Source organism: Carcharodon carcharias, chromosome 22 (genome assembly GCF_017639515.1).
Source record: "Carcharodon carcharias isolate sCarCar2 chromosome 22, sCarCar2.pri, whole genome shotgun sequence".
NCBI classification, from domain to species: Eukaryota; Metazoa; Chordata; class Chondrichthyes; order Lamniformes; family Lamnidae; genus Carcharodon; species Carcharodon carcharias.
In genome coordinates this window covers 2,791,324-2,818,721 of record NC_054488.1, presented here as the reverse complement: position 1 = coordinate 2,818,721, position 27,398 = coordinate 2,791,324, and the positions used below count along the sequence as shown (strand labels likewise).

At 45.0% G+C, this 27,398-nt stretch overlaps 2 protein-coding genes across 2 annotated transcripts in view; both read left to right on the top strand.

Moving 5' to 3' along the window:
• Positions 1–1,137, top strand: part of llgl2 (LLGL scribble cell polarity complex component 2) — a 187,104-nt gene extending 185,967 nt beyond the window's left edge. The window contains exon 26 of the mRNA XM_041217423.1: positions 513–1,137. Within this exon, the coding sequence (XP_041073357.1) occupies positions 513–517 (5 nt within the window). The 3' untranslated portion in view covers positions 518–1,137. The remainder of the gene's footprint in view (positions 1–512) is intronic.
• Positions 1,138–5,868: 4,731 nt separating this feature from the next.
• Positions 5,869–15,880, top strand: LOC121293864 (avidin-related protein 1-like). The gene is made up of 4 exons (XM_041217278.1): positions 5,869–6,024; positions 6,398–6,611; positions 14,366–14,486; positions 15,726–15,880. Exons 1-4 carry the CDS (start codon positions 5,962–5,964, stop codon positions 15,784–15,786), a joined length of 459 nt encoding a protein of 152 aa, XP_041073212.1. The 5' UTR covers positions 5,869–5,961; the 3' UTR covers positions 15,787–15,880.
• Positions 15,881–27,398: the final 11,518 nt, after the last annotated feature.

Here is a 27,398-nt window from a genome sequence, read left to right as displayed (position 1 = left end):
AGCGCCTGTCTACTCCCCTCACTAACAAATCCCCTTATACTATTGCCCTTCCACACTTCCTCCCCTCCCCCCTCGAGCAGCTGGACCACCCACAGTGCCATGGCCTTGGCTCTGGTTGACTTCCACAGAGGAACCGTCACTCTCACCGTTTTCTCAGCATTTACAGAATGGGTTTTATTTTTCACTCAGGTCCTCAGAGAATTGTAAATTGTAATCCGAGGTTTCCATTTCGTGTCCCAAACCTCCCTCCCACCCACCCATCCACCCACACAGAGGTTACTTCCTCTCTCTTCTGACAGAGCCATCAAACTCTGCTCAGGATTTCGGGACAGGAGGGATCCCACCTGAGCATTCCTGCTTAAAAAGAGGTAAAGATCAGGAATATGCAACCTCTTTCCCATTCAGTTAGTTTGGATGAATGCATTTCATTAGCTTTACCATTAACTGAATTATGAAGGGGTTTTGATTGTGAAAGCATTTGATTTGAATATGTTTCTCCTTCGTGCATATAGATTGACGGTGACGGATGCTGATGGGAGCACTCCAATGTGCTTTGTGCCATAACACTACATGTTCTACTGTTGGAGGAGGGGTGCCCACTGGGAGAAGGCAGCTCCATGAGACAGATGGTGACTTGGGAAGATGCCAGCTTGTTTAGTGCCTAACTCAACTGTTGTCCTGCTTCAGCCCTTCCATGGAATATTTTCCTCATTTCTTTTTTCTGTTTCTTTGCACAGTCACTGAATGTGATGAACTTTAATTAAATAAATGCCTGGGTGCAAATAGTTTTAATAGGGGAACTTTATACCACTGTCCCATTTTTATATGGTTTTAGATATTTCTAAGGGAGTTCTCAAACTTTGAATGGAAGTGAAAATGTAGAAATAATTTTTAAATTACAGAACATTTAGTGATATTTAATATATATGTATAATTTAGTTCCTGGTGGCTGCTGTAATTGTTTTACCTAGTATAGTACACATTGAGGAAATATTTTCATACTTTCAAATGGTTTTAGTCAGTAAAGGTACTCCTCCTGGAGTCTATTTTTGTAGCCAATCATGTCAGTAGGAACCTAATGAAACGCCACTGTAAACACTACTCTACTGACCAATAAATTAAACCATTTTCACATGATCTTTTGTCAGCTGCAATTATTTCCACCATGAATGGGTTGGACCAGATTACTTGATTCTCCCCTTGGAAATGGAATATGTACTCAACTGTTTCTCCGGAATGTGTAACTTGACCCTGCCTGTTGAAGAGTATTTCAGGTCTCTGCAATGTGTAATTTTATCTTCATTGTCAGGCAGGTTCTAGAGCACTCAGTGCTTTCAGAGAACAGACAAAGCTCACACTCCTAAGTTACAAGCACTCGCAGCACTGTCGCTACTGAGTCCAGGGTACATGCAGCACTCATACTACTGAGTCCAAAGAGGAAGGGGTGAGGCTGTGGAAGGCTCACAACATGAGGATGAGAATTTCAAAATCTGTCAGAAAGCACAAGGGTTATGGCTGAACATGACTTGCTGCAACCCGCCTCCACCACCCTCCCAGGCAGCGCATTCCAGACCATCACCACCCTCTGGGTAAAAATGTTTTTCCTCACATCCCCCCTAAACCTCTTGCCCCTCACCTTGAACTTATGTCCCCTCGTGACTGACCCTTCAACTAAGGGGAACAGCTGCTCCCTATCCACCCTGTCCATGCCCTTCATAATCTTGTACACCTCGATCAGGTCGCTCCTCAGTCTTCTCTGCTCCAACAAAAACAGCCCAAGTCTATCCAACCTCTCTTCATAACTTAAATGTTTCTTCCACATCCTGGCAACATCCTGGTGAATCTCCTCTGCTGCCCCTCCAGTGAAATCACATCCTTCCTGTAATGTGATGACCAGAACTGCACACAGTACTCCAGCTGTGGCCTCACCAAGGTTCTATACAACTCCAACACGACCTCCCTACTTTTGTAATCTATGCCTTAATTGATAAAGGCAAGTGTCCCATATGCCTTTTTCACCACCCTGCTAACATGCCCCTCTGCCTTCAGAGATCTATGGACACACATGCCAAGGTCCCTTTTGTTCCTCAGAATTTCCTAGTGTCATGCCGTTCATTGAATACTTCCTTGTCAAATTACTCCTTCCAAAGTGTATCACCTCTCACTTTTCAGGGTTAAATTCCATCTGCCACTTATCTGCCCATTTGACCATCCCGTCTCTATCTTCCTGTAGCCCAAGACACTCAACCTCACTGTTAACCACCTGGCCAATCTTTGGGTCATCCACAAACTTACTAATCCTACCCCCCCACAAAGTCATCTATGTTGTTTATATAAATGACAAATAATAGGGGACCCCGCACAGATCCCTGTGGTACGCCACTGGACACTGGCTTCCAGTCACTAAAGCATCCTGTCTTCGCTCTGTCTCCTACAACTAAGCCAATCTAGCAAGAAGGAGAAATTGGAGTGACAGAAAACTAGCAAGCAATATAAAAACATTCAGTAGCAGTTTCTACAAGTATATAATTTTTAAAAAGGTAGCTAAAGCAAGCATTGGTCCCTTAGACGATGAGACTGGAGAATTAACCAGAGAAAACAAAGAAATTGGCAAAGAAGCACTGTCGCTACTGAGTCCAGGGTACATGCAGCACTCATACTACTGAGTCCAAAGAGGAAGGGGTGAGCCTTCCACAGCCTCACAACATGAAGATGAGAATTTCAAAATCTGTCAGAAAGCACAAGGGTTAAGGCTGAACATGACTTGCTGCAAGCTAGAATACTGTTAAGGTATTTTTATAAACAAGTAATTTTATGTCTTCAAAGCAGATGATACAAAAAAAGTTCCAAGAATAGTAGAAAATCAAGAGACAAAATGTAGGGAGGAACTTGAAACTATCACTAGAGAAAAAAATAATGGAAATACTAATGGGACTTGAGGCTGACATGTCCCCTGAATCTGATGGCCTACATCCTTGTCTCTTAGAAGTGGCTGTTGAGATAGTGGATGCATTGGTTGCAATCTTCCAAAATTCTGGAAAGGTCCCAGCAGGTGGGAAAACTACAAATGTAACATCTCTATTCAAGAAAGGAGGGAGACTGAAAGCAGCAAACTAGAAGCCAGTCAGCCTGACATCTGTCATTGGGAAAATACTAGAATCAATTATTAATGAGGTAGCAGGAGTTAGAGATCATAATGCAATGAGGCAGAGTCAATATGGTTTTGTGAAAGACCATAAGACACAGGAGCAGAAGTAGGCCATTCAGCCCATCGAGTCTGCTCCGCCATTCAATGAGATCATAGCTGATCTGATAATCCTCAATTCCAATTTCCTGCCTTTTCCCCATAACCCTCGATTCCCTTACTGATTAAAAATTTGTCTATCTCTACCTTGAATATATTTAATGACCCACATCTCTACAGCCCTCTGCAGTAAAGAATTCCACAGATTCACTACCCTCTGAGAAGAAATTCCTCCTCAACTCTGTCTTAAATGGGTGACCCTGTATTCTGAGATTATGCCCTCTGGTCCTAGAATCTCCCACAAGGGGAAACAGCCTCTCAGCATCTACCTTCTCAAGCCCCCTAAGAATCTTCTGTTTCAATAAGGTCACCTCTCATTCTTCTAAACTCCAATGAGTACAGGCCCAACCTATTCAACCTCCATAAGAAAATCTCTCAATACCCAGGATCAACCTAGTGAACTTTCTCTGGGACTGCCCCCATGCCAGTATATCTTTCCTTGGATAAGGGGTCCAAAACTGTTCACAGTATGCAAGGTGTGGTCTGACTAGTGCCTTGTATAGTTATAGCAAGACTTCCCTATTTTTATACTCCATTCCTTTTGAAATAAAGGCCAACATTCTATTTGCCTTCCCTATTACCTACTGAACTTGTTAGGTTTTTGGGATTCATGCATGAGGACTCCCAAGTCCCTCTGTGCTGTAGCTTTCCGAAGTCTTTCTCCATTTAAATAATATTCAGCTCCTCTATATTCCTGCCAAAATACATAACCTCACATATTCCCAAATTATATTCCACCTGCCAAGTTTTTGCCCACTCACTTAACCTGTCTATATCCCTCTGCAGACTCTTTGTGTCATCCTCAACACTTGCCTTCCCACCTATTTTTGTGTCATCTGCAAACTTGGCAATAGTACATTCACTTCCCTCATCTAAGTCATTAATGTATATTGTAAATAATTGTGGCCCCGGCACTGATCCCTGTGGCACTCCACTAGTTACAGGTTGCCATCCTGAAAATCCCCCCCCCCTCTCCCAAATTTGTATGCTATTAATTAGCCAATCCTCTATCCATCCTCATATACTAACCCCAACACCATGGGCTCTTTTCTTCTTAAGTAGCCTTATGTGCAGTACCTTATCGAGTGCTTTTTAGAAATCCAAATATATTACATCTACTGGTTCCCCTTCATCTATCCTGCTTGTTCTTTCAAAGAATTCTAATGGGAAATCATGTTTGACAAATTTATTAGTTCTTTGAGGGTGTAACAAGCAGGGTGGATTAAGGGAAACCAGTAGATGATGTGTATTTAGTTTTCCAAAAGACATTCAATGAGGTGCTACATAAAAGGTTAATTGACAAGATACAAGCTCATGGTGGGGTTGATCTATTAGCATGGATAGAGAATTAGCTAATAGGAGAAGGGATAAATGAGTCATTTTCAACTTGGCAAACTGCAGCTGGCAGATCAGTGCTGCCTCAATTATTTACAAACTATGTAAAATGCAATTGGGCATGTGTTTAAAGAGGATTCATTTGCAGGATTATGGAGGGAAAACTGGTGTGGGATTATATCTATTCTGAATCAATGACATTTAGTATGGTGGTAATGTCCTCAATGCGATAATACAAATTACCAGTTAGACCATATAACACTAACAACACAGAAAGAGGCCATCAGGCCATTATCTCTGTACCAGCTCTTTGGAAGAGATATACTCCCCTACTCTTTCCCCATAGCTCAGCAAATGTTTCCTTCAAATACTCATGTAATTTCATTTTCAAAGTTATTATTGAATTTGTTTCCTCGACTCCAGCCCCCTGCCCTCCACCCCAGCTTTCCAGTCTCTCTCTCTCAGCTCTCGCCCAGAGACTGTTGCTTACATAGGTAACTGTGGAGATTAGTTTTGTCTGTCTATTAATCACTTGCAACGACTAACTTGGGCGATTCTTTCTTCAATGCTGTGCTGTTAATTTGTGTGAATGGAATCCAGAGGTGAAGGGTCAGGACTGGGAAATGTGCCTGTGTGTGTGAGGTGGACTAATGTGCATGCACTCTCACTGGTAATCTATTTAGACCAAATGGCTATGGGTAGTGAGTAGGAGAGTGGAAATAGACATCAAAGGCACTATATGAATGTAAGTTGTTGTTAAAGGGATCCCAACTAGTGACAGGGCACAGATTTAATCCGCATCCGCAGTATTTTGCTTTTATCGGCATAGATTTGATCTGTTTCTGTGCTGTGAGATGGAGAGAGGACCGCAGCATAAAAAACAAAGTAAAACAATGTCAATGTAGTTTCAGATGGAGCAATTACACTAGCAGCAGCTCTCGGGTAACTAAGGATTGGGGCTGGGTGGGAGTGTAATTGAGGTCAGCAGGAGAGGGATCTGAGTCTTGAGGGATGAGGGTCTGGGGAGATTGAGTGGAGGACTCCAGTGAGCTGTGTGACTATTTTTCACGCTGAATGGTGGGCTGCAAATACTTTCAACTAAAGGCACCAGCGAGATGATTAAGTTCTGTTCAAGGTCTCGCACACAAAGACAAAATATTCAACGTTTATACTCCGCTTAAAATATTGCAATGTTCCAATGAGATAAGCAGCAAAAACTGCGTGTGATGTGATTTGAACTGGTTCGCTGCCAGCACGGATTCTGGAATCTCCGTAGGAGCTGAACTTTGGAGCTGAGCTGCACTTAACACTCAGCATTCACTATGGAGAGACACATCTTTGCAATCTCTCTCTGCCTGTTGGCTTTTTCTACCCCTGGAATCTTGGTAAGTCCCCATTTTAATCCAGGTCTGGGGTAGGGTTTTCGGGAGACGTTCGAGAGTGAGCTGTTTCTATGAGTAGTTGATGTGAAAGGAAAGCTGGTTCGGGTTCCCAGTGTCCAATTTGCACTGTGGTGGAGCTTTGCTCAGTGTTTGCCGCAATGATGTGGCCTTTGTTGTCTGTTGTTTCCCCTGAAAGTGTGGGAGTTCTGTTGATATTTGCCCCATCGGTGATTACTCCCTTTCGGCTTTTACCCCATCAATGTTTAACCCCTGTCGGCGTTTGCCTCCTATTGGTATTTAACCCCTGTTATTGTTTACTCCTATGGGTATTTGTTGTCTGTGCCCGCTCTTCTCCTCGGCTTGTTTTCCTTCCCAGGCGGACGGCTGTAATATGACCGGGTTCTGGCGGAACGAACTGGGTTCCGTCTTTTACCTGAGTGAGGCCGAGGACTTGACGCTGAACGGCCAGTATTTGACCGCGGTGGAGGCGGCGAGGGAGGAGGCTGGACCCGAGAGACAAGCCCAAGTGATCGGCATCCGGAACAACGGCAGAGAACCAACATTCAGCATGTCTACAGCGTGGGCCGGAGGTAACACCCAGGGACAGACGCAACCAGCCCAGAAACACCAGGAGCAACCGAACTAATAAGCCAGCAAAATGAAAAACCTCCAATATCAATTAATCCCAAATTAATTAGCTACAATATTAATGAACTAACTCCATTTTAATTAACTTCAATGTTAAATAACCCCATATTAATTAACAACCAATGACAATTAACTCTGCCAAATTAAACACCAATAATTAATATAAAAACAGAAAATGCTGGAAAAATTCAGCAGGTCTGGCAGCATCTGTGGAGAGAATAACAAGAGTTGACGTTTCGAGTCCTTATGACTTCTTCGGAGCTATAAATGCCTTTTTTTAGTTTTAAAAAGGATATACAGGACTCGAAACATGAACTCTGTTTTTCTCTCTTCACAGATGCTACCAGACCTGAGTTTTTTTTTCCAGCATTTTCTGTTTTTATTTAAGACTTCCAGCATCCGCAGTATTTTGCTTTCACCAATAATTACCTCCCACCATTAAATAATCCCAGCATTAAATAACCCAATATTAATTAACCCCACAATTAAGGAACAACCAATACTAATTAACCTGCAATAATTAAATCCCATTAACACCCAATATTATTTAACACATAATAATTAACTCCAATATTAAACACTCCTCAATATTAATTAGCCCCAATATTAAATGCCCTGAATTTTAATTAGCTCAACATTAATTAACCCTAATTTTAATTATCCTCTATTAATTCACCCTTATTTAGAGAAATCTTAGTTAATAACAGAAGTCTCTAGAAGTATATATTCAAATAGTCCCCATAGAAATTAGTCTCCAAATGGATGAAGTGATGCCTTGGCATCAACTCTAATACATTGGACCTTACCACCCACTATACAGATAGTTACACAATTGTTATCTCCCATTTTATGGGTTAGCAAGTATCTGTGTGAGAATACTTGGGTGAGAGTGATCATGGGGTTTAGATTAGCAATGAAGAAGGACAAGGAACGATTGAAAGTAAAACATCTAAATTGGAAGAGGGCTAACTTCAAGGGGATAAAGGGGGGTCTGACCAGAGCAAAATAGAACCAAAGTTTGGCAGGAAAACTGTAACAAAACAATGAATGATCTTTAAGAAACAGATGCTTCAGGTACAGGTTAGGAACATTCCAACTCAAGGGCAACCAAGTCCAGGGCTCCTTGGATAACGAAGGAAATGAAGAATATGATGAAACAAAAAAGAGGGTGTATGATGCATGTCAGGTGAATTCTTCAAGCAAAAACCAGGTCAAATACAATAAGTTGAAAGGGGGGTGAAGAGGAAAATAAGTCTGGCAAAGAGAGAATATGAGGATAGAATGGCAGTCAACATAAAAGGGAACCCAAAAATCTTCTAATGGCATGTAAATATTAAGTGGGTAGTAAGAGGTGGGCTGGGGCCTAGTAGAGACAAAGATGTTGATATAACCTTAAGAGTTACAGGCTGTGGTTAGAACTCTTAATCGGTACTTTGTATTGGTGTTTACTAAGGAACAGGATGTTAATAAACATTGATAGAAGTGGAGATGGTAGACATAATACATGGGGCAAAAACTGACAGGCAGACTGTACCAGAAAGGCTGGCTACACTTAGGGTAGATAAGTCACTTGGTCTGGATGGCATGCATCCAGGTTTGGAAAGCAAGTGGGGTGGAGATAATGGAAGGGCTTGCCATAATCTTCCAATCTTCCCTAGATACAGGGGGAGGTGCTAAAGGATTGGAAAGTGGCAAATATGTGACACCCTTCTTCAAGGAAGGGTGTAAGGACATTCCTGGTAATGACAGGCCAGTCAGTTTGACATCAGTGGTGGGTAAGATAGATAATCAGGGCGAAAATTAACAGCCACTTGGACAGGTTTGAATTAATTAAGGAGAGCTAACACAGATTGGTAAAAGGCAGATAGTATTTGACTAATTTAATTGGATTTCTTGATGGAGTAAAAGAAAAGCTTAATGTAGGGATGTTGTCCAAATAGATTATAAGAAAGTAACAAAGAACCACATAAAAGGTTGGTTAACAAAATTGGGGCTCAGAGAATAGGAAGGTCAGTATCAGTTTGGATAATAAATTGGCTTAAGGACAAAAAACAGGGAGTCGTGGTACACGGTTGTTTTTCAAACCGGAGGCTGGTAGTCTTCCCCAATGGACAGCGCTAGGACCACTATCTTTCTGATAAATATTAAATGACATGGATATCAGAATATTGGAGTAAAAATTTGAAATTTGCCTATGATACCAAACTTGGAGGTGTGAGAAACAGTGAGGATGATACTAATCAACTGCAACAGGACATAAATAGGCTAGCAGAATGGGCAGACAAGTGGCAGATGGAATTTAACACAAAGCAGTGTGAGGTAATGCATTTTGGCAGAAGGGAAATGGAGAAGCAATAAAGGCTTAATGACTACAGTCTAAAGAGTGTGCAAGGGACAAAGTGACCTGGGTATTCATGTGCATAGAACTTTGAAGGTGGCAGGATATATGATGGGCTGGTTAGCAAAGCATATGGGATCTTGGGCTTTATGAGTAGATGCAGTGAGCAAAAAAGCAGGGAAGTTATACATAACTTTTATAAAGCTCTGGTCAGACCACAACTAGTGTATTCCATCCAGTTCTGGTCACCATGCTTTAAAAAGGATATGAGAGTCCTGGAGAGGGTGCAGAGATTTACCAGAATGGTTCCAGGGATGAGGGATTTTTAACTGCAAGGCTGTTCTCCTTGAAGCAAAAGATTGGAAGGAGTTCTAACAAAGATGTACAAGGTTATTACACATTTACATAGGATAGACAACAAAAAGCTGTTCCCTTTAGCTGATGGTACAAGGATTGGGGACACAGATTTAAGGTTTTGGGCATGAGCTCCAAGCAGGAATGTGAGGAAGGACTTTTTTAACACAGCGTGTCATAATGATATTGTCACTGGACTAGTAATCCAGAGACCCAGGGTAATGCTCTGGGGACCCTGGGTTTAAATCTCACCATGGTGATGATGGAATTTGAATTCGATAAAAATCTAGAATTAATAGTCTCATAATGAGCATGAAACCATTGTCGATTGTCGTAAAAACCCATCTGATTCACTAATGCCTTTTAGAGAAGGAAATATGCTGCCCTTACCTGGTCTGGCCTACATGTCACTCCAGGTCTACAGCAGTGTGGTCGACTCGTAAATGCCCTCTGAAATGGCCACTCAGTTGTGTCAAACCGCTAAAAACAAGTCAGTAAGGAATGAAATCAGATGGACCACCCGGCAGCATCCTAGGCACCGGAAATGACAATGGCAAACTCAGCCCTGTCGACCCTGCAAAGTCCTCCTTACTAACATCTGGGGGCTAATGCCAAAATTGGGAGAGCTGTCTCACAGACTAGTCAAGCAAAAGCCTGACATAGTCATACTCACTGAATCATACCTTACAGATAATGTCCCAGACACCACCATCACCATCCTTGGGTATGTCTGTCCCACCGGCAGTACAGACCCAGCAGAGGTGGTAGCACAGTGGTATACAGTCGGGAGGGAGTTGCCTTGGGGGTCCTCAACATCGCCTCTGGACCCCATGAAGTCTCATGGCATCAGGTCAAACATGGGCAAGGAAACCTCCTGCTGTACCATCCCTCCTCAGCTTATGAATCAGTGCGCCTCTATGTGTACTCTGGGTGGGGGACTTCAATTTCTATCACCAAGAGTGGCTCGGTAGCACCACTATAGACTGAGCTGGCCGAGTCCTTAAGGGCATAGCTGCTAGACTGGGTCTGCGGGTGAGGGAACCAACAAGAGGGAAAAACGTACTTGACCTCATCCTCACCAATCTGCCTGCCACAGATGCATCTGTCCATGACAGTATCAATAGGAGTGACCGCTGCACAGTCCTTGTGGAGACAAAGTCCCGTCTTCACATTGAGGATACCCTCTATCGTGTTGTGTGGCACTACCACCATCCTAAATGGAATAGATTTTGAACAGCATGCAATAAACAGTGCAAAGCGATTCCACAACCAATGGATCTGCAATCACTACTCCATGGAGGAGTACTAATTCATAAACTGAGGAGGGATGGTACCAATGGATCAGATCTAAACTCTGCAGTCCTACTACATCCTGTCGTGAAATCTGGTGGACAATTGAACAACTCACTGAAAGAGGAGGCTCCACAAATATCCCCATCCTCAATGATGGGGGAGCCCAGCACATCGGTGCAAGAGATAAGTCTGAAGCACTTGCAACAATCTTCAACCAGAAGTGCTGAGTGGATGATCCATCTCAGCAATCTCCAGAGGTCCCCAGCATCACAAATGCCAGTCTTCAGCCAATTCAATTCACCCCACGTGATATCAAGAAATGGCTGATGGCACTGGATACTGCAAAGACTATGGGCCCTGACAATATTCCGGCAATATTACTGAAGACTTATGTGCCGGAACTTGTCGCGCCCCTAGCCAAGCTGTTCCAGTACAGCTACAGCACTGGCATCTACCCGGCAACATGGAAAATTACCCAGGTGTGTCCTGTACACAAAAAGCAGGACAAATCCAACCCAGCCAATTACTGCTCCATCAGCCTACTCTCAATCATCAGTAAAGTGATGGAAGGGGTCCTCAACATTGCTTTCAAGTGGTACTTGATTAGGAATAACCTGCTCACTGACACTCAGTTTGGGTTCCACCAGGGCCGGAGTGACTGCCCTTGATATCAAGGCAGCATTTGAATGAGTGTGGCATCGAGGAGCCCCAGCAAAACTGGAGTCAATGAGAATCAGGGGGAAAACTCCCCATTGTTTGAAGCCATACCTAACATAAAGGAAGATGGTTGTGGTTGTTGGAGGTCAATCATCTCACTTCAGGAGTTCCTCAGGATAGTGTCCTAGGCCCACTCATCTTCAGCTGCTTCATCAATGACCTTCCTTCCATCATAAGGTCAGAAGTGGGGATATTCGCTGATGATTGCACAATGTTCAGCACCATTCGTGACTCCTCAGATACCGAAGCAGTCCTTGTCCAAATGCAGCAAGACCTGGACAACATCCAGGTTTGGGCTGACAAGAGGCAAGTAAAATTCATGCTACACAAGTGCCAGGCAATGACCATCTCCAACAAGAGAAAATCTAACCATCACCCCTTGACATTCAATGGCATTATCATCACTGAATCCCCAGCTATCAACGTCCTGGGGGTTACCATTTACCGGAAACTAAACTGGACTAGCCATATACTGTGGCTATAAGTGCAGATAAAAGGCCAGGAATCCTGTGGCGAGTAACTCACCTCCTGACTCCCCAAAGCCTGGCCACCATCTACTAGGTATAGGTCAGGAGTGTGATAGAATACTCTCCACTTGCCTGGATGAGTGCAGCTCCAACAATACTCCAAGAAGCTTGACACTATCCAGGACAAAGCAGCCCGCTTGACTGGCATCCCTTCCACCAACATTCACTCCCTCCATCACCGATGCACAGTGGCAGCAGTGTGTACCACCTACAAGATGCACTGGAGGAATTCACCAAGGCTCCTTAGACAGCACCTTCCAAACTCACAACTGCTACCATATAGAAGGACAAGGGCAGCAGACACATGGGAGCACCACCACCTGGAAATTCCCCTCCAAGCCACACAACATCCAGACTTGGAAATATATCGCCGTTCCTTCACTGTTGCTGGGTCAAAATCCTGGAACTCCCTCCCTAACAGCACTGTGGGTGTACCTACACCACATGGACTGCAGCGGTTCAAGAAGGCAGCTCACCACCACCTTCTCAAGGGCCATTAGGGATGGCCAATAAATGTTGGCCTAGCCAGCCACACCCCATGAATGAATAAAAAAAAGAAAAAAACCTGGAACACTGCCTATGAGGGTGGTGGAAGCGGGATGATCAATGATTTCAAAAGGAAATTGGATAGGCACTTGAAGTAAATAATTTTAAAGGGTTAGAACGAGGGAATGGGACTGACTGGATTACTCTACAGAGAACTGGCATGGATTCAATTGGCTGAAAGGCCTCCTTCTGTGCTGTAATGACTTGGTGATTGTTACCTCTCATTACACAGGATATAGTAAAGTTACATAATTGTTATCGCCCACTATACCGGGTAGTATACATTTTTATCTCTCTCTATCCTGACATTTCCTCTTTCTATGATAGATCATTTAACATTTGTGACTAATACAAATCCTATAAAATTAGCTTCACCAGTGATCCATCACAAAACAAAAACACTTCTTACTGATTTGAAAGGTTATTCGCTGCATTTCCCATTCATTCAAGGAAAGGAAGCAGGGGGAATGGGCAGGACAGAGACTGATTTCTATATATTCATTTTCCATCCTTGAGATCTACCCAATCCAATGTGAGGGTGTCATGTTTATTCAGTATGATCCAACTGTGACCCAGCACCCTCTGTAATTTATTTATTTCTGATTTACACCAGGCAACAGGAACATCATAATTGATAGATCAAGCAGCATGAATCCTAACCACAAAACCCCATATCCTAACCATGAACCCCCATACCCTAATCACAAACATTGTACCCTAACCATGACTCCCATACCCTAACCACAAACCCCATACCCTAACACAAACATTGTACCCTAACCATGAACCCCATCCCTAACCACACACCCCATACCCTAACACAATCCGCAGACCCTAACCATGACTCCCATACCCTAACCACAAACCCCATACCCTAACACAAACATTGTACCCTAACCATGAACCCCATACCCTAATCACAAATCCCATACCCTAACACAAACATTGTACCCTAACCACAAACCCCATAAGCTAACACAAACATTGTGTACCCTAACCACAAAACCCATACCTTAACCATGACTCCCATACTCTAACCACAAATCCCATACCCTAACATAAACATTGTACCCTAACCATGACTCCCGTACCCTAACCACAAACACCCTATCCTAACCATGGCTCCTGTACTCTAACCACAAAACCCATATGCCTATAAAGCACACTGTACCCCAACCACAGGTCCTATAAGGTAACCATCCCTGATGTCTGATCTCTGGGTATCCCCTTGCCCATCCCACTCCTATTATTTTCAATTATTATTTAGTTCACAGATAATCTAAATTGAAAAATGGGAGCCCCACACAAACACTGTCCCAGTCCCTGCAAAGCCAGAGCCCCTTTCTTACTCATTGTGGACCTCATTCTTTGACTTATTCAATCTTTAACTGCCTCTTTGGCCTTTAGTCTTTGTTAACCTATCTCTCCCTGTTTCCGAGTCTACATCCCTGATTCTTGGTCTCTCTGACTCTCTTTCTATCTCTCTTTTTCTCTCTTTCTCTCTCTCCCTCCCTGTTTCTCTCTATTCCTCTGTCTCCCTTTATCTCTCCCTCTCTGTTTTCCTCTCTCTGCTGTCTCTATCTCTCTGTGTCTCCCTTTAGCTCCCTCTTTATACCCTCCTCCCTCTGTCTCTCCATCCTTCCCACTCTCCCTCTCTCTCTCCTCACTTTCCCTCCCTCTATCTCTGTTGCCCTCCCTCTGTCTGCCTTTCTCCTTATGAAACAGAATGATGAAAGCAAACCCATTTTGCATTAAATAATCAAATTAAGTTGTGAATGAATGAGTACTTTAAAACTAGTCGAGGTTTTTGAGTATTTCAGAGTGAAGGCTTGTAGACTTGTTCTCTGAGTCTCATTGAATAAGCAGATGGGGCAATTGGTGAAGCCTAGTGACTGTGAAGAGTGTTTCCTGTTATTTTCAGGTTCCATTACATCCTGGGTTGGCCAGTGCCTGTTGCTGGAGGGTGGGCAACAAGTTCTGAAGACTACATGGCTGCTGAGATCTCTGGCTACCAGCCTACAGGACGATTGGAAATCAACACGGTGAGCCATCATTGAAGCATACAGATATACAGAAGCAAGCCATTCGGTCTACCAGATCTGTGCCAGTCAAGAACGTTATTCAGTCTATTCCAACATTCTATTTCTTGGTCAGTAGCCCTGTAGGTTAGAACACTTCAATTTGATGAGGATTTCTGCCTCTATCACATTTCCAGGCAGTGAGTTCCAGACCCCCACCATTCTCTGGGTGAAAAATATGCCCCTCAACTCCCCTATAATCCTTCCACCAATGACTTTAAGTCTATGCCCCCAGTTACTGAACTCTCTGCTAATGAAAATAGGTTCTTCTGATCCAATTTTCTAGGCCCCTCATTATTTGATACACCTCAACTAAAACTCCTCTGATCCTCCCTGTTTCAAAGAAAATAAACCCAACCTACCCTATCTCTTCTTAAAGCTAAAATTCTCAATTTCCCACAACATCCTCATAAATCTTCTCTATACTCTCCCTAGTACTATCCTTGTAATGCAATGGCCTGAACTGTAAGCAGTACTCTAGTTGTGACCTAACTAGTGTTTTATACAGTTCTAGCATAACCTCCTGCTCTTACACTCTAGTCCACAGCCAATGGCAGAAAGTACCCTGTATAGTAAAAGCAAAATACTGCAGATGTTGGACATCTGAAATAACAACAAAGTGCTGGAAAGACTCAGTAGGTCTGGCAGTATCGTGGAGAGAGAAACAGAGTTAATGTTTCGAGTCCAATATAACTCTTCTTTGGAACATCCTTTATTTTCTCTCTACTCATTCTGACTTGTCCAAGCTCCAGGTCTCTGTTCTTTGTGTAAGCATTGGTTGAGGTTTTTAGGATTTTGAAAGGAATTGATAGAGTAGATAGAGAGAAACTTTTTCCACTGGTGGAGGTAGTCAAGCGGGGTAGGAAATGGGGATATAACCTTAAAATTAGAACCGGGCTATTTAGGAGAGAAGTTAGGAAACACTTCTTCGCTTGAAGGGCTGTAGAAGCGTGGAACTCTCTCTCATAGAAGACAATAGAAGCTGAGGTCAGTTAATAATTTTAAAGCTGAGGTCAATAAATTTTTACTAGACAAGGGTATTAAAAGATATGGAGCCAAGACAGGTGGATGAAGTTTGGATTCAGATCACTCTTATCTTATTGAATGGTGGAACAGGCTCAAGGGGCAGAATGGCCTCCCCCTGTTCCTGTGCTGTGTGACTGTTGATGTACCTTCTAATCACATCTTTTTTGACTCTCATAGAATTGGACAAGACACATTCCGCCAAACCAATGGGGCCATCCTGAAAGGGAGCCACCGTTAATCTGTCAATCTTTAGTGCAACACACCGCACCAACACTGGACACAGTGTCATTATCATTTCTGCATGGTATTCTCAATAAAGTAAGAAAGCCTCATTGTTGTTACTGTGTGTACTGACGGCAATAGAACCCCTGTCTTTCCCGGTGACTCTGGTCCAGGAGGGTTTGATTTAAAAGCAGGGAATTAACTAATATCAGTGAGGACAGGGATCAATCATGTTCCTCCCAGGATACTCTGTACAGTCTGTTCCCAATACTCTTCACTCCTGCTCATCACCAACTTCCACTTCCTCAAGCTGATCAAAAACTTCATCTTGCACATTGTTTTATTTTATTGTTGGGGGCAGGGGTGGGACAGCAGCATTAGCTCATGTGGCTTAGTACCTGTGCGATGGGAGGGGGAGGATGAAGCCTGTAATGGTTGGTTTCTGGGAAATGGACTGAACTGCAGTAATTGGCTGAAGATCCATTTCCAGTTTGCTAACTGCTGTCCTTTACTCTCAGTGATGGCAACAGAAACTCAACACCACCAACCGGATACAAACCAGACACAGTACATAGGATACTAGACACACAACAACGGCATATCCAACACAGAATAAATGACCAGAAATCAGACATGTGTCCCATTAATACTCCGCAATGGGTCAGTACGGACTAGATTTGGAACATCATGTTTTGGGCGCAGCAGATCTTGCTGCATGCAGGGATATCCTGTTTCACTGAGCTGGATTTTCATCCTCGGGGAGTCAGGGAAATTCCTGGCTCAGCCCACCTGCCTCAGGAGAAAATTCCTACCAGGACGGGGATTTCATTGTGGGAGGATGGGTGCAGGATGCAGTGAGGCCAACCGACCTGGAGAAAAGTTCAGAGGCAGCCACAGGAGCTTCTGGGTGCAGAGGCAGGTGGTTTAAAAGTCCTACTTCTGTGCTGTGGGGCTTTGTCCCAGTTATAATAAAAACACCCTATACACTCCCCATGCCCCATACATGCCACCTCATGCCCCCATGCCAAGCCCCAAACAACCCCTATGACCCTTCATGCCCCCATACCAAACTATGGCATTTCCATGCCCATTCATCCACCATTCACTGTATAGAATCAATGAATGCTGTAGTATGTGTAAAAAAAAACTTTCAAAAAAGATAGTCATTCATTGATAAAGTCCCACTTTCTTAAAAAAAACTCATTTTTCCTGCCATCCAATAGAAGTGTGAATCGTTCGGATCCCTTAAAGCATCAATAGCAGAAACTGTAGGCACTTGAAACCTCTTTATCTTGTGTAAATAAACATTGTGAAATTGACATCATAGATCAGAGAGCCAGACCTGTCAATGAAGCAATGTTTTTCCTGGAGCTCAGGTGTTTCATCAGGCTAATGGATTTCTGGGCTCTCAGCCAAGAATACATAATAACTTGGCATGGGTCATGAGAAGCCATAAGGTTCTTTGAGGGGATGAGGGATCATAGAGGGTGACTGGGGGCATACCTCAGCATGGGGAGCCTGAGGAGGACCTTTTGAACTTACCTTTCATGCAGACTATGGTTCACAAAACCTCGGAGGTGCCATAAACCGTGACCCTTTGAAAAGCTGGCTCAACTCCACGAAAATTGTGGAGGACTAGGACATGCCTATCCTTGCAATAGAGCTGGCCGGGTCATGAGTGCAGGGTGCAGGCCTGTGACCCAAACCAGCCACACCTTTGGAAGGCACTCCCGAAAATCAAAAATCAGGAACGTGGTCAGGAATCCTGAAATCGGGACCCATCCACCATTTTCAAAGGGGTCCTGAGTCATCCCAATGCAGTGGAAATCCAGCCCACTATCTGAGGAATTGCATATGGTACTGAACGTTTCCCAATCATCAGCAAATATCACCACTTCTGACCTTACAATGGAGCCATGGTGCCTGGTCATGAATGAAGCAGCTGAAAATGGATGGGTCTAGGACACTACATTGAGAAACTCCTGCAGTGATGTCCTAGGGCTGACATGATTGGACCACAACCATCTTCTTTTGTACTAGGTAGGACTCCAACCAGTGGAGAGGTTTCCTTGGATTTACTTAGCACCTTTTACCACCTTACAATGACCTAAAGAACTTCACAGCCAATGAAGTACTTTCTTCATGATACTTTATTATTATGTTTAATTCATAAGATATGAAGCTTATTCTGGGTGAGAAAATGAATAAATAGGAATGGATTCAGTATCTATCACTCAGGTGTGTCCATTGACAATGTAGATGAATGGGAATTGGTAAAAGTTACAGCAGCAGAGTTTTGACTGAGTTCAAGTTTATGGACAATGAAAGAATGAAAGCTGGTTGGGAGAACATTGGACTAACCTAGTTTGGAGGTAGCAAAGACATGGATGAGACATTCAGCAGATGGACTTAGGCAGTGATGGAGATGACCCTTTTTTACAGAGATGGAAATAATCTTAACGATGGACAGGGTATGGGAACAGAAGTTTGGTTCACTGTGAAATAGAATGCAGAGATTGCAAGAACTCTGATTCAAAGTGAGACCATGGCCAGGGAGAGAGTCAAATCAATGGCCAAGGAATGAAACAAAAACAGAAAATGCTGGAAAACTCAGCAGGTCTAACAGTATCTATGGAGAGAAAAACAGAGCTAACATTTCAAACCTGTATGACTTCTTCAGAGCAAAAGATAAGTAAAAATGTGATGAAATTTATACTGTTTAAGGGGGGTGCAGCAGTGAAGCTGGATAGAAGGCAAAGGAGAGATTGACAAAGATGTCATGAACAAAAGGACAAAGTGGGTGTTAATGGTAGTGCTACTGGCTAAAGGAGGTGCTGATAGTGGCATTAAGGTCAGAAAGCAGAATGTGATAATAGCAGGACAAGGGTAAGCACTCTGGAAAGAACAACATGAACAAGTGACAGATGGCCCTTGTGGGGGTGGGGTGGGGGGAGGGGATGGTGGTGGGAAAAAAGTTCAAAAATAGGATAAACGGTGGGGATAAAATAATGAATAAAAGTGAAAAATAAAAATGAAAATAAATAGATAAAAAATAAGTAGACATTCAATCCCTCTACATCTCCATCCCCCACCAGGATGGTCTGAGGGCTTTCCGCTTCTTCCTCGAACAGAGGCCCGAACAATCCCCATCCACCACCACTCTCTGTCTGGCTGAACTTGTTCTCACACTGAACAATTTCTCCTTAAACTTGTCTCACTTCCTCCAAAGTGCGGCTATGGGTACCCGCAAGGGCCGCAGTTATGCCTGTCTCTTTATGGAGTATGTAGCACATTCCCTGTTCCAGTCCTACTCAGGCCCCCTCCCACAACTCTTTCTTCGGTACATCAATGACTGTTTCGGTGCCATTCCATCTGGACTTGGAAAAATTTATCAACTTAGCTTTCAATTTCCACCCCTCCATCACCTTCACATGGTCCATCACTGACACTTCCCTTCCCTTCCTTGATCTCTCTGTCTCCATTTCTGCTGATAGACTGTCCACCAATATCCATTACAAGCCTACCGACTCCCAGAGCTACCTTGACTACAGCTCTTCACACCCTGCTTCCTGTAAGGACTCCATCCCATTCTTTCAGTTCCTTCGCTTCCGTCACATCTGTTCCGATGATGCCACTTTCCAAAATGGCGCCTCTGACATGTCCTCCTTCTTCTTTAACTGAGGTTTCCCACCCACGGTCATTGACAGGGCCATCAACCGTGTCCGGCCCATCTCCCGCGCATCCGCCCTCACACCTTCCCCTCCCTCCCAGAACCATGATAGGGTTCCCCTTGACCTCACTTTTCACCCCGCCAGCCTCCACATTCAAAGGATCATCCTCCGCCATTTCCGCCAACTCCAGCATGATGCCACCACCAAACACATCTTCCCTTCAACCACCCCTGGCAGCATTCTATAGGGACCGTTCCCTCCGGGACACCCTGGTCCACTCCTCCATCACCCCCAGCACCTCATCCCCCCTCCCACAGCACCTTCCTGTGCAATCGCAGAAGGTGTAACACCTGCCCCTTTACCTCCTCCCTCCTCACAGTCCAAGGCCCCAAACACTCCTTTCAGGTGAAGCAGCGCTTCACTTGCACCTCCTTCAATTTAGTCTACTGCATTCGCTGCTCCCAATGCGGTTTCCTCTACATTGGAGAGACCAAACACAGACTGGGTGACCGCTTTGTGGAACACCTTCGGTCTGTCCGCAAGTATGACCCAGACCTCCCTGTCGCTTGCCATTTCAACACACCACCCTGCTCTCATGCCCACATGTCCATCCTTGGCCTGCTGCATTGCTCCTGTGAAGCTCAACGCAAACTGGAAGAACAGCAGCTCATCTTCTGATTAGGCACTTTACAGCCTTCTGGGCTTAATATTGAGTTCAATAACTTCAGACCATGAACCCTATCCTCCATCCTCACCCCTTTTTTTATCCCTTTTTTCAATATTAATTTTTATTTTTAAATTTTTTATCCACTTATTTTATTTTTTATTTATTTTCATTTTTATTAATTGTTTTATCCCCACTTTTTATCCTATTTGCAATCTTTTTTCCCGTCACCGTCCCCCCACCCCACCCCCACAAGGGCCATCTGTCACTTGTTCATGTTGTTCTTTCCAGAGTGCTTACCCTTGTCCTGCTATTATCACATTCTGCTTTCTGACCTTAATGCCACTATCAGCACCTCCTTTAGCCTGTATCAGTACCATTAACACCCACTTTGTCCTTTTATTCATGACATCTTTGTCAATCTCTCCTTTGCCCCCACCTATCGTTGGCCTTCTGTCCAGCTTCACCTGCTCCATCCCCCCCCTTAAACAGTATACATTTCATCACATTTTTACTTATCTTTAGCTCTGAAGAAGAGTCATACGGACTCGAAACGTTAACTCTGTTTCTCTCTCCACAGATGCTGTTAGACCTGCTGAGTTTTTCCAGCATTTTCTGTTTTTGTTTCAGATTTCCAGCAACCACAGTATTTTCATTTTGGCTAAGGAATGAAGTTTATGGTGGGGTTTGAAAACAATGACTTCGGTCTTCCCAAAATTTAACTGGAGAAAATTCCACCTCATCCAATATTTGAAGTTAGAGAACAAACATGTCAAATCAGAGGTAGTGGAGGGATTGAGAGAGGTGGTGGTGAGGTAGACCTAGGTATTGTCAGCGTACATGCAAAAACTGACACAATGTCTTCAGATATTGTTACCAAGGGGCAGGATATAGAGGAGAACGATTGGCCAATGATTGGGGGAGTCCAAACTCCAAAGATAATGCTGCTGGTTTGGGAAGAGAATCCATTTCTGGAAATTCTGTGGCAATGATTGGTAGGTAAGTGTGGAACCAGATGAAGGCAGTCCCAACAAGCCAGACAAAGGAGGCAGTGGTTTTGAGACAAATTGTGTAGCTGACAAAGGTTGAAAACAGGTTGATATGTCTCTGTCCCTCAGCTTGCATAAAATTCACATTCTTTGAAAAGGGATCCAGTACAGAAACCCCGACTGCTTTCTTTCTCTTTGACCTGGGATACTCTAGACTATTGAAGCCTCTTATTGCTGCCCCACTGCCATTAGCTGACACAGCACTAAGCAGTAATCAAAGTCTGTGTGTCCAGGCAGGTATGACTCAGGTAACTCGGGATAAACTCACTGAGCCAACAGGGAGCTTACCCTTTCAGTCTTTATCTCTTGTTGGATGCACACACATTGATCTTTGTCACAAAGCTGTTATCATGTTTAATCAAAAGATTGGAATCAACACATTTGTTTGTTGGGCCGATCAATGAAGAGGAATAGATTCAATACTTATCACTTGGTTTATTCATTACCTGCACCAGCATCACATGATCATTGCTCTTTGACAGGGTTTTCAGTTGCTGCTCTTTCTATCTCAGCTCACCACATTTCTGTTCCAGTCGGTTTTGGATACTGTCAACCTGGCTCAATGCCACTTGCACCTCTCCCTCTACCAATCTTCCCCAGCTTTTTCAATAGCTTCAGTCATTGCAGAGAATGTACCTCTGATTTCACATCCCACTTTGAGTGAAGAGCTCCCACAGAGCATAATTCATGGGGCCAATGACAGTCTGACCACATATGAAATAGCAGCAGGAGTAGGCCATTTGCCTATGGGAGCCTATTCCACAAACCCATGCCTGATCTTCTACCTCAGTGCCACCTTCCTGCACTATCCTCATATCCCTTAACTCCTTTAGTACTCATAACTCTATTGACTTCTCTCTTGAACATAATGACTGAGCATCAACAGCTCTCAGGGGTGGAGAATTCCAAAGACGCATAACCCTTTTAGGAAGAAATGTATCTTTGGGCAGTAATTAATGGAGGTGATGGGGTCTCACTTGTCAATTGGAGAGCTGGCAAGATTCAGAGCCCCACATCGCATCCTTTGGGGAAGGCATTAGGATGACCAGATTTTCAAAAGTCAAAACCGGGACACACTGAAAAGCCTAGGGAAGGTGGGGCTCTGTGATGATTGACATGTTGGATGACCAGTGGCAGGAGCCTGTGGGAGGAGCAGTTGAAGCTGGGAGGTCATGTGATCACATTTCCAGGATTATGTCCAGACAGAGTTGGCAACTCTATTACGACACCCAATTAATTAAGATAGCAATTACAAACACTGACTTTTGTTTCAATTACATTTCTGCTCATTTTCTTTAAAAAATTAAGACATTTTCAGCCAAAAGCTGGATTTTAAACTAGTCAATGTACCTAAATGTGGGAAATTTTGTTTGCATCCAGAGCCACAAATGGGAAAGGATGTGATCTTTCAATGAGAAGTTTGGTTGAAAGTGCCATGGCTCAACCAAATTAGCCAGTCTTGTTCCTCAGCACTGATTAGTGGTTTACCGATGGGCGCTGCTATCTTTTCCATTGCAGCTTGCATTTGGCAGACACCCACTGTCAATCTTCCTGTCATCATTTTTAAAAAATTCATTCACGGGATGTGGGCGTCGCTGGCTGGGCCAGCATTTATTGCCCTTGAGAAGGTGGTGGTGAGCTGCCTTCTTGAACCGCTGCAATCCATGTGGCGTAGGTACATCCACAGTGCTGTTAGGGAGGGAGTTCCGGGATTTTGACCCAGCGACAGCGAAGGAATGGCTGATATATTTCCAAATCAGGATGGTGAGTGACTTGGAGGGGAACTTCCAGGTGGTGGTGTTCCCATATCTCTGCTGCCTTTGTCCTTCTAGGTAGTAGTGGTCGTAGATTTGGAAGGTGCTGTCTAAGGAGCCTTGGTGAATTTTTGCAGTGCATCTTGTAGACGGTACACACTGCTACTACTGTGTGTCGGTGGTGGAGGGAGTGAATGTTTATGGATGGGGTGCTAATCAAGCGAGCTGCTTTGTCCTGGACGGTGTCCAGCTTCTTGAGTGTTGTAGGAGCTGCACTCATCCAGGCAAGTGCAAATATTCCATCTTGATTTATGCCTTGTAGATGGTGGGCAGGCTTTGAGGAGTCAGGAGGTGAGTTACTCGTCACACGATACCTAGCCTCTGCCCTGCTCTTGTTGCCACAGTATTTATATGGCTAGTCCAGTTCAGTTTCTGGTCAATGGTAACCTCAGGATGTTGATAGTGGGGGATTCAGTGATGGTAATGCCATTGAGTGTCAAGGGGCGATGGTTGGATTTGCTCTTGTTGGAGATGGTTATTGCCCGACACTTGTGTGACGTGAATGTTACTTGCCACTTGTAGCCCAAGCCTGGATATTGTCCAGGTCTTGCTGCATTTGGACATAGACTGTTTCAGTATCTGAGGAGTTGCAAATGGTGCTGAACATTGTGCAGTCATCAGAGGCTGATTCCCTCCCAGCTCCCAGGTGGTCATTGGATTAATTTATAGGAGGTCCTCAGGGTAAGTTATCTTCATGGTCTCCTATAAATTACCCCAGTATCTCCTTTAAATGAACCCCTGTATCTCCTATATTTCAGTGCCTCCCCTGCCCCTGGCCTCTGGCTCTCCCCCACTGGCTTCCCCTGCTGGCCTCTGGCTCTCCCCCACTGGCTTCCCCTGCTGGCCTCTGGCTCTTCCCCTCTGGCCTCCCCTACCCTCTTCCACTGGCCACCAGCTCTCTCTGCTGGCCTCCCCCACAATCTTCTACTGGCCTTGAGCTCTCCCCGCTGGCCTCCAGCTCTCCCCCACTGGCCTCTCCTGTTCTCTCCCGCTGGCCTCTGGCTCTCCCCCTATGGCCTCCCCCACCCTCTTTCACTGGCTACCAGCTCTCTCCGCTGGCCTCCCCCAGACTCTTCCACTGGCCTCCCACACACTCTTTCACTGGCCTTGAGCTCTCCCCGCTGGCCTCTGGTTTTGCCCTGCTGACCTACCCCACACTCTCCCGCTGGCCTCTGGCTCTCCCCCACTCGCTTCCTCCATGAAAACCCTGATCAGCCAATCGGAGCATTCTGATAGAATGGCCAATCAGGGCACTGAAAGGAGGACCAATCAGGGCTGCAAAAGCTGTCCCACTGCGAATCAGTCCATTTGGGGAGAATAGATTTCACCCCGGGCACCAGATCTGGATGTCAGTGAAAAGGATTTTTGCACATGTGACCTGGCGCAGCTGCTTAACAGTTGGTGAGGGGGCAGCATTCCGATTCGGAGGGTGCAGCCGATTGGATTAATTAGCTTTGCCAACCATAAATGGAGCAAAGTAAATGAGAGGGGGGGAGGAAGTGGAGGCCCACATTAAGTGCCAGCACCTAACTGGACAACAGCGGACCTTCCCCTAGGACCCCAAGGGCAGAAGACCCACCCACTGAGAGCTGCTAGCCAATCAGAGGCCGGCAGCTCTATTAAACAGCAGTGCCACTGGGAAGGTGGTAGCTGCTGCCAATAATGCACTCACCCAAGGCTTAAGATCATCACCCAGGCACACAAGAATAAAAAGCATAAAAAGAATAAAAAGCACTTCCACCAAATTTCCAGCTTTAGCACTCTGTTTAACAAAGTATTTTTAAATGATCAGAGACAACTGTCATACCACTGGTGCTGATCCAGCCTTTTAAGTGGTGATTATCTGAGATAACAAGATCAGGACAACCATCAGGTATAAAAACAAAAAACTGCGAATGCTGGAAATCCAAAACAAAAACAGAATTACCTGGAAAAACTCAGCAGGTCTGGCAGCATCGGCGGAGAAGAAAAGAGTTGATGTTTCAAGTCCTCATGACCCTTCGACAGAACTAGGTGAATCCAAGGAAGGGGTGAAATATAAGCTGGTTTAAGGTGTGTGTGGGGGGGGTGGGTTGGGTGGGGGGAGAGAAGTGGAGGGGGGGTGTGGTTGTAGGGACAGGCAAGCAGTGATAGGAGCAGATAATCAAAAGATGTCACAGACAACAGAACAAAAGAACACAGAGGTGTTGAAGTTGGTGATATTATCTAAACGATTGTGCTAATTAAGAATGGATGGTAGGGCGCTCAAGGTATAGCTCTAGTGGGGGTGGGGGGAGCATAAAAGATTTAAAAATATTTAAAAATAATGGAAATAGGTGGGAAAAAGAAAAATCTATATAATTTACTGGAAAAAAACAAAAGGAAGGGGGAAGAAACAGAAAGGGGGTGGGGATGGAGGAGAGAGGTCAAGACCTAACGTTGTTGAATTCAATATTCAGTCCGGAAGGCTGTAAAGTGCTTAGTCAGAAGATGAGGTGCTGTTCCTCCAGTTTGCGTTGGGCTTCACTGGAACAATGCAGCAAGCCAAGGACAGACATGTGGGCAAGAGAGCAGGGTGGAGTGTTGAAATGACAAGCGACAGGGAGGTTTGGGTCATTCTTGCGGACAGACCGTAGGTGTTCTGCAAAGCGGTCGCCCAGTTTACGTTTGGTCTCTCCAATGTAGAGGAGACCGCACTGGGAGCAACGAATGCAGTAGACTAAGTTGGGGGAAATGTAAGTGAAATGTTGCTTCACTTAAAAGGAGTGTTTGGGCCCTTGGACGGTGAGGAGAGAGGAAGTGAAGGGGCAGGTGTTACATCTTTTGCGTGGGCATGGGGTGGTGCCATAGGTGGGGGTTAAGGAGTAGGGGGTGGTGGAGGAGTGGACCAGGGTGTCCCGGAGGGAACGATCCCCACGGAATGCCAACAGGGGGGGTGAAGGGAAGATGTGTTTGGTAGTGGCATCATGCTGGAGTTGGCGGAAATGGCGAAGGATGATCCTTTGAATGCGGAGGCTGGTAGGGTGATAAGTGAGGGCAAGGGGGACCCTATCATGTTTCTGGGAGGGAGGAGAAGGCTGTGAGGGTGGATGCGCGGGAGATGGGCCGGACACGGTTGAGGGCCCTGTCAACGACCGTGGGTGGAAAACCTTGGTTAAGGAAGAAGGAGGACATATCAGAGGAGCTGTTTTTGAAGGTAGCATCATCGGAACAGATGCGACGGAGGCAAAGGAACTAAGAGAATGGGATGGAGTCCTTACAGGAAGCGGGGTGTGAGCAGCTGTAGTCAAGGTAGCTGTGGGAGTCGGATATTGGTGGACAGTGTATCACCAGAGATTGAGACAGCAAGGTCAAGGAAGGGAAGGGAACTGTCAGAGATGGACCACGTGAAAATGATGGAGGGGTGGAGATTGGAAGCAAAATTAATAAATTTTTCCAAGTCCCGACGAGAGCATGAAGCAGCACCGAAGTAATCATCGATGTACCGGAGAAAGAGTTGTGGAAGGGGGCCGGAGTAGGACTGGAACAAGGAATGTTCCACATACCCCATAAAAAGACAGGCATAGCTGGGGCCCATGCGGGTACCCATAGCCACACCTTTTATTTGGAGGAAGTGAGAGGAGTTGAAGGAGAAATTGTTCAGTGTGAGAACAAGTTCAGCCAGATGGAGGAGAGTAGTGGTGGATGGGGATTGTTCGGGCCTCTGTTCGAGGAAGAAGCTAAGGGCCCTCAGACCACCCTGGTGGGGGATGGAGGTGTAGAGGGATTGGACGTCCATGGTGAAGAGGAAGTGGTTGGGGCCAGGGAACTGGAAATTGTTGATGTGACGTAAGGTGTCAGAGGAATCACGGATGTAGGTGGGAAGGGACATGTCACTGACCTCACCTCCTCTGGGGATCTTCCTCCCACAGCTTCCAACCTGACAGTCGCCCAAACTCGGACAGCCCGCTTCTACCTCCTACCCAAAATCCACAAACAGAACTGTCCCGGTAGACCAATCGTGTCAGCTTGCTCCTGCCCCATAGAACTCATTTCTCGTTATCTTGACTCCCTTCTCTCTCCCCTTGTCCAGTCCCTTCCCACCTACATCTGTGATTCCTCTGACACCTTACATCACATCAACAATTTCCAGTTCCCTGGCCCCAACCGCTTCCTCTTCACCATGGACGTCCAATCCCTCTACACCTCCATCCCCCACCAGGATGGTCTGAGGGCCCTTAGCTTCTTCCTCGAACAGAGGCCCGAACAATCCCCATCCACCACTACTCTCCTCCGTCTGGCTGAACTTGTTCTCACACTGAACAATTTCTCCTTCAACTCCTCTCACTTCCTCCAAATAAAAGGTGTGGCTATGGGTACCCGCATGGGCCCCAGCTATGCCTGTCTCTTTATGGGGTATGTGGAACATTCCTTGTTCCAGTTCTACTCTGGCCCCCTTCCACAACTCTTTC

What these genes read in the sequence shown, in the direction of transcription:
- LOC121293864 (XM_041217278.1), top strand. Translation starts at nt 5,962, where the DNA reads ATGGAGAGACACATCTTTGCAATCTCTCTCTGCCTGTTGGCTTTTTCT. An exon ending in GTCTACAGCGTGGGCCGGAG is followed by an intron (nt 6,612 to 14,365) that starts GTAACACCCAGG and finishes TGTTATTTTCAG; the next exon opens with GTTCCATTACATCCTGGGTT. An exon ending in GACGATTGGAAATCAACACG is followed by an intron (nt 14,487 to 15,725) that starts GTGAGCCATCAT and finishes TGACTCTCATAG; the next exon opens with AATTGGACAAGACACATTCC.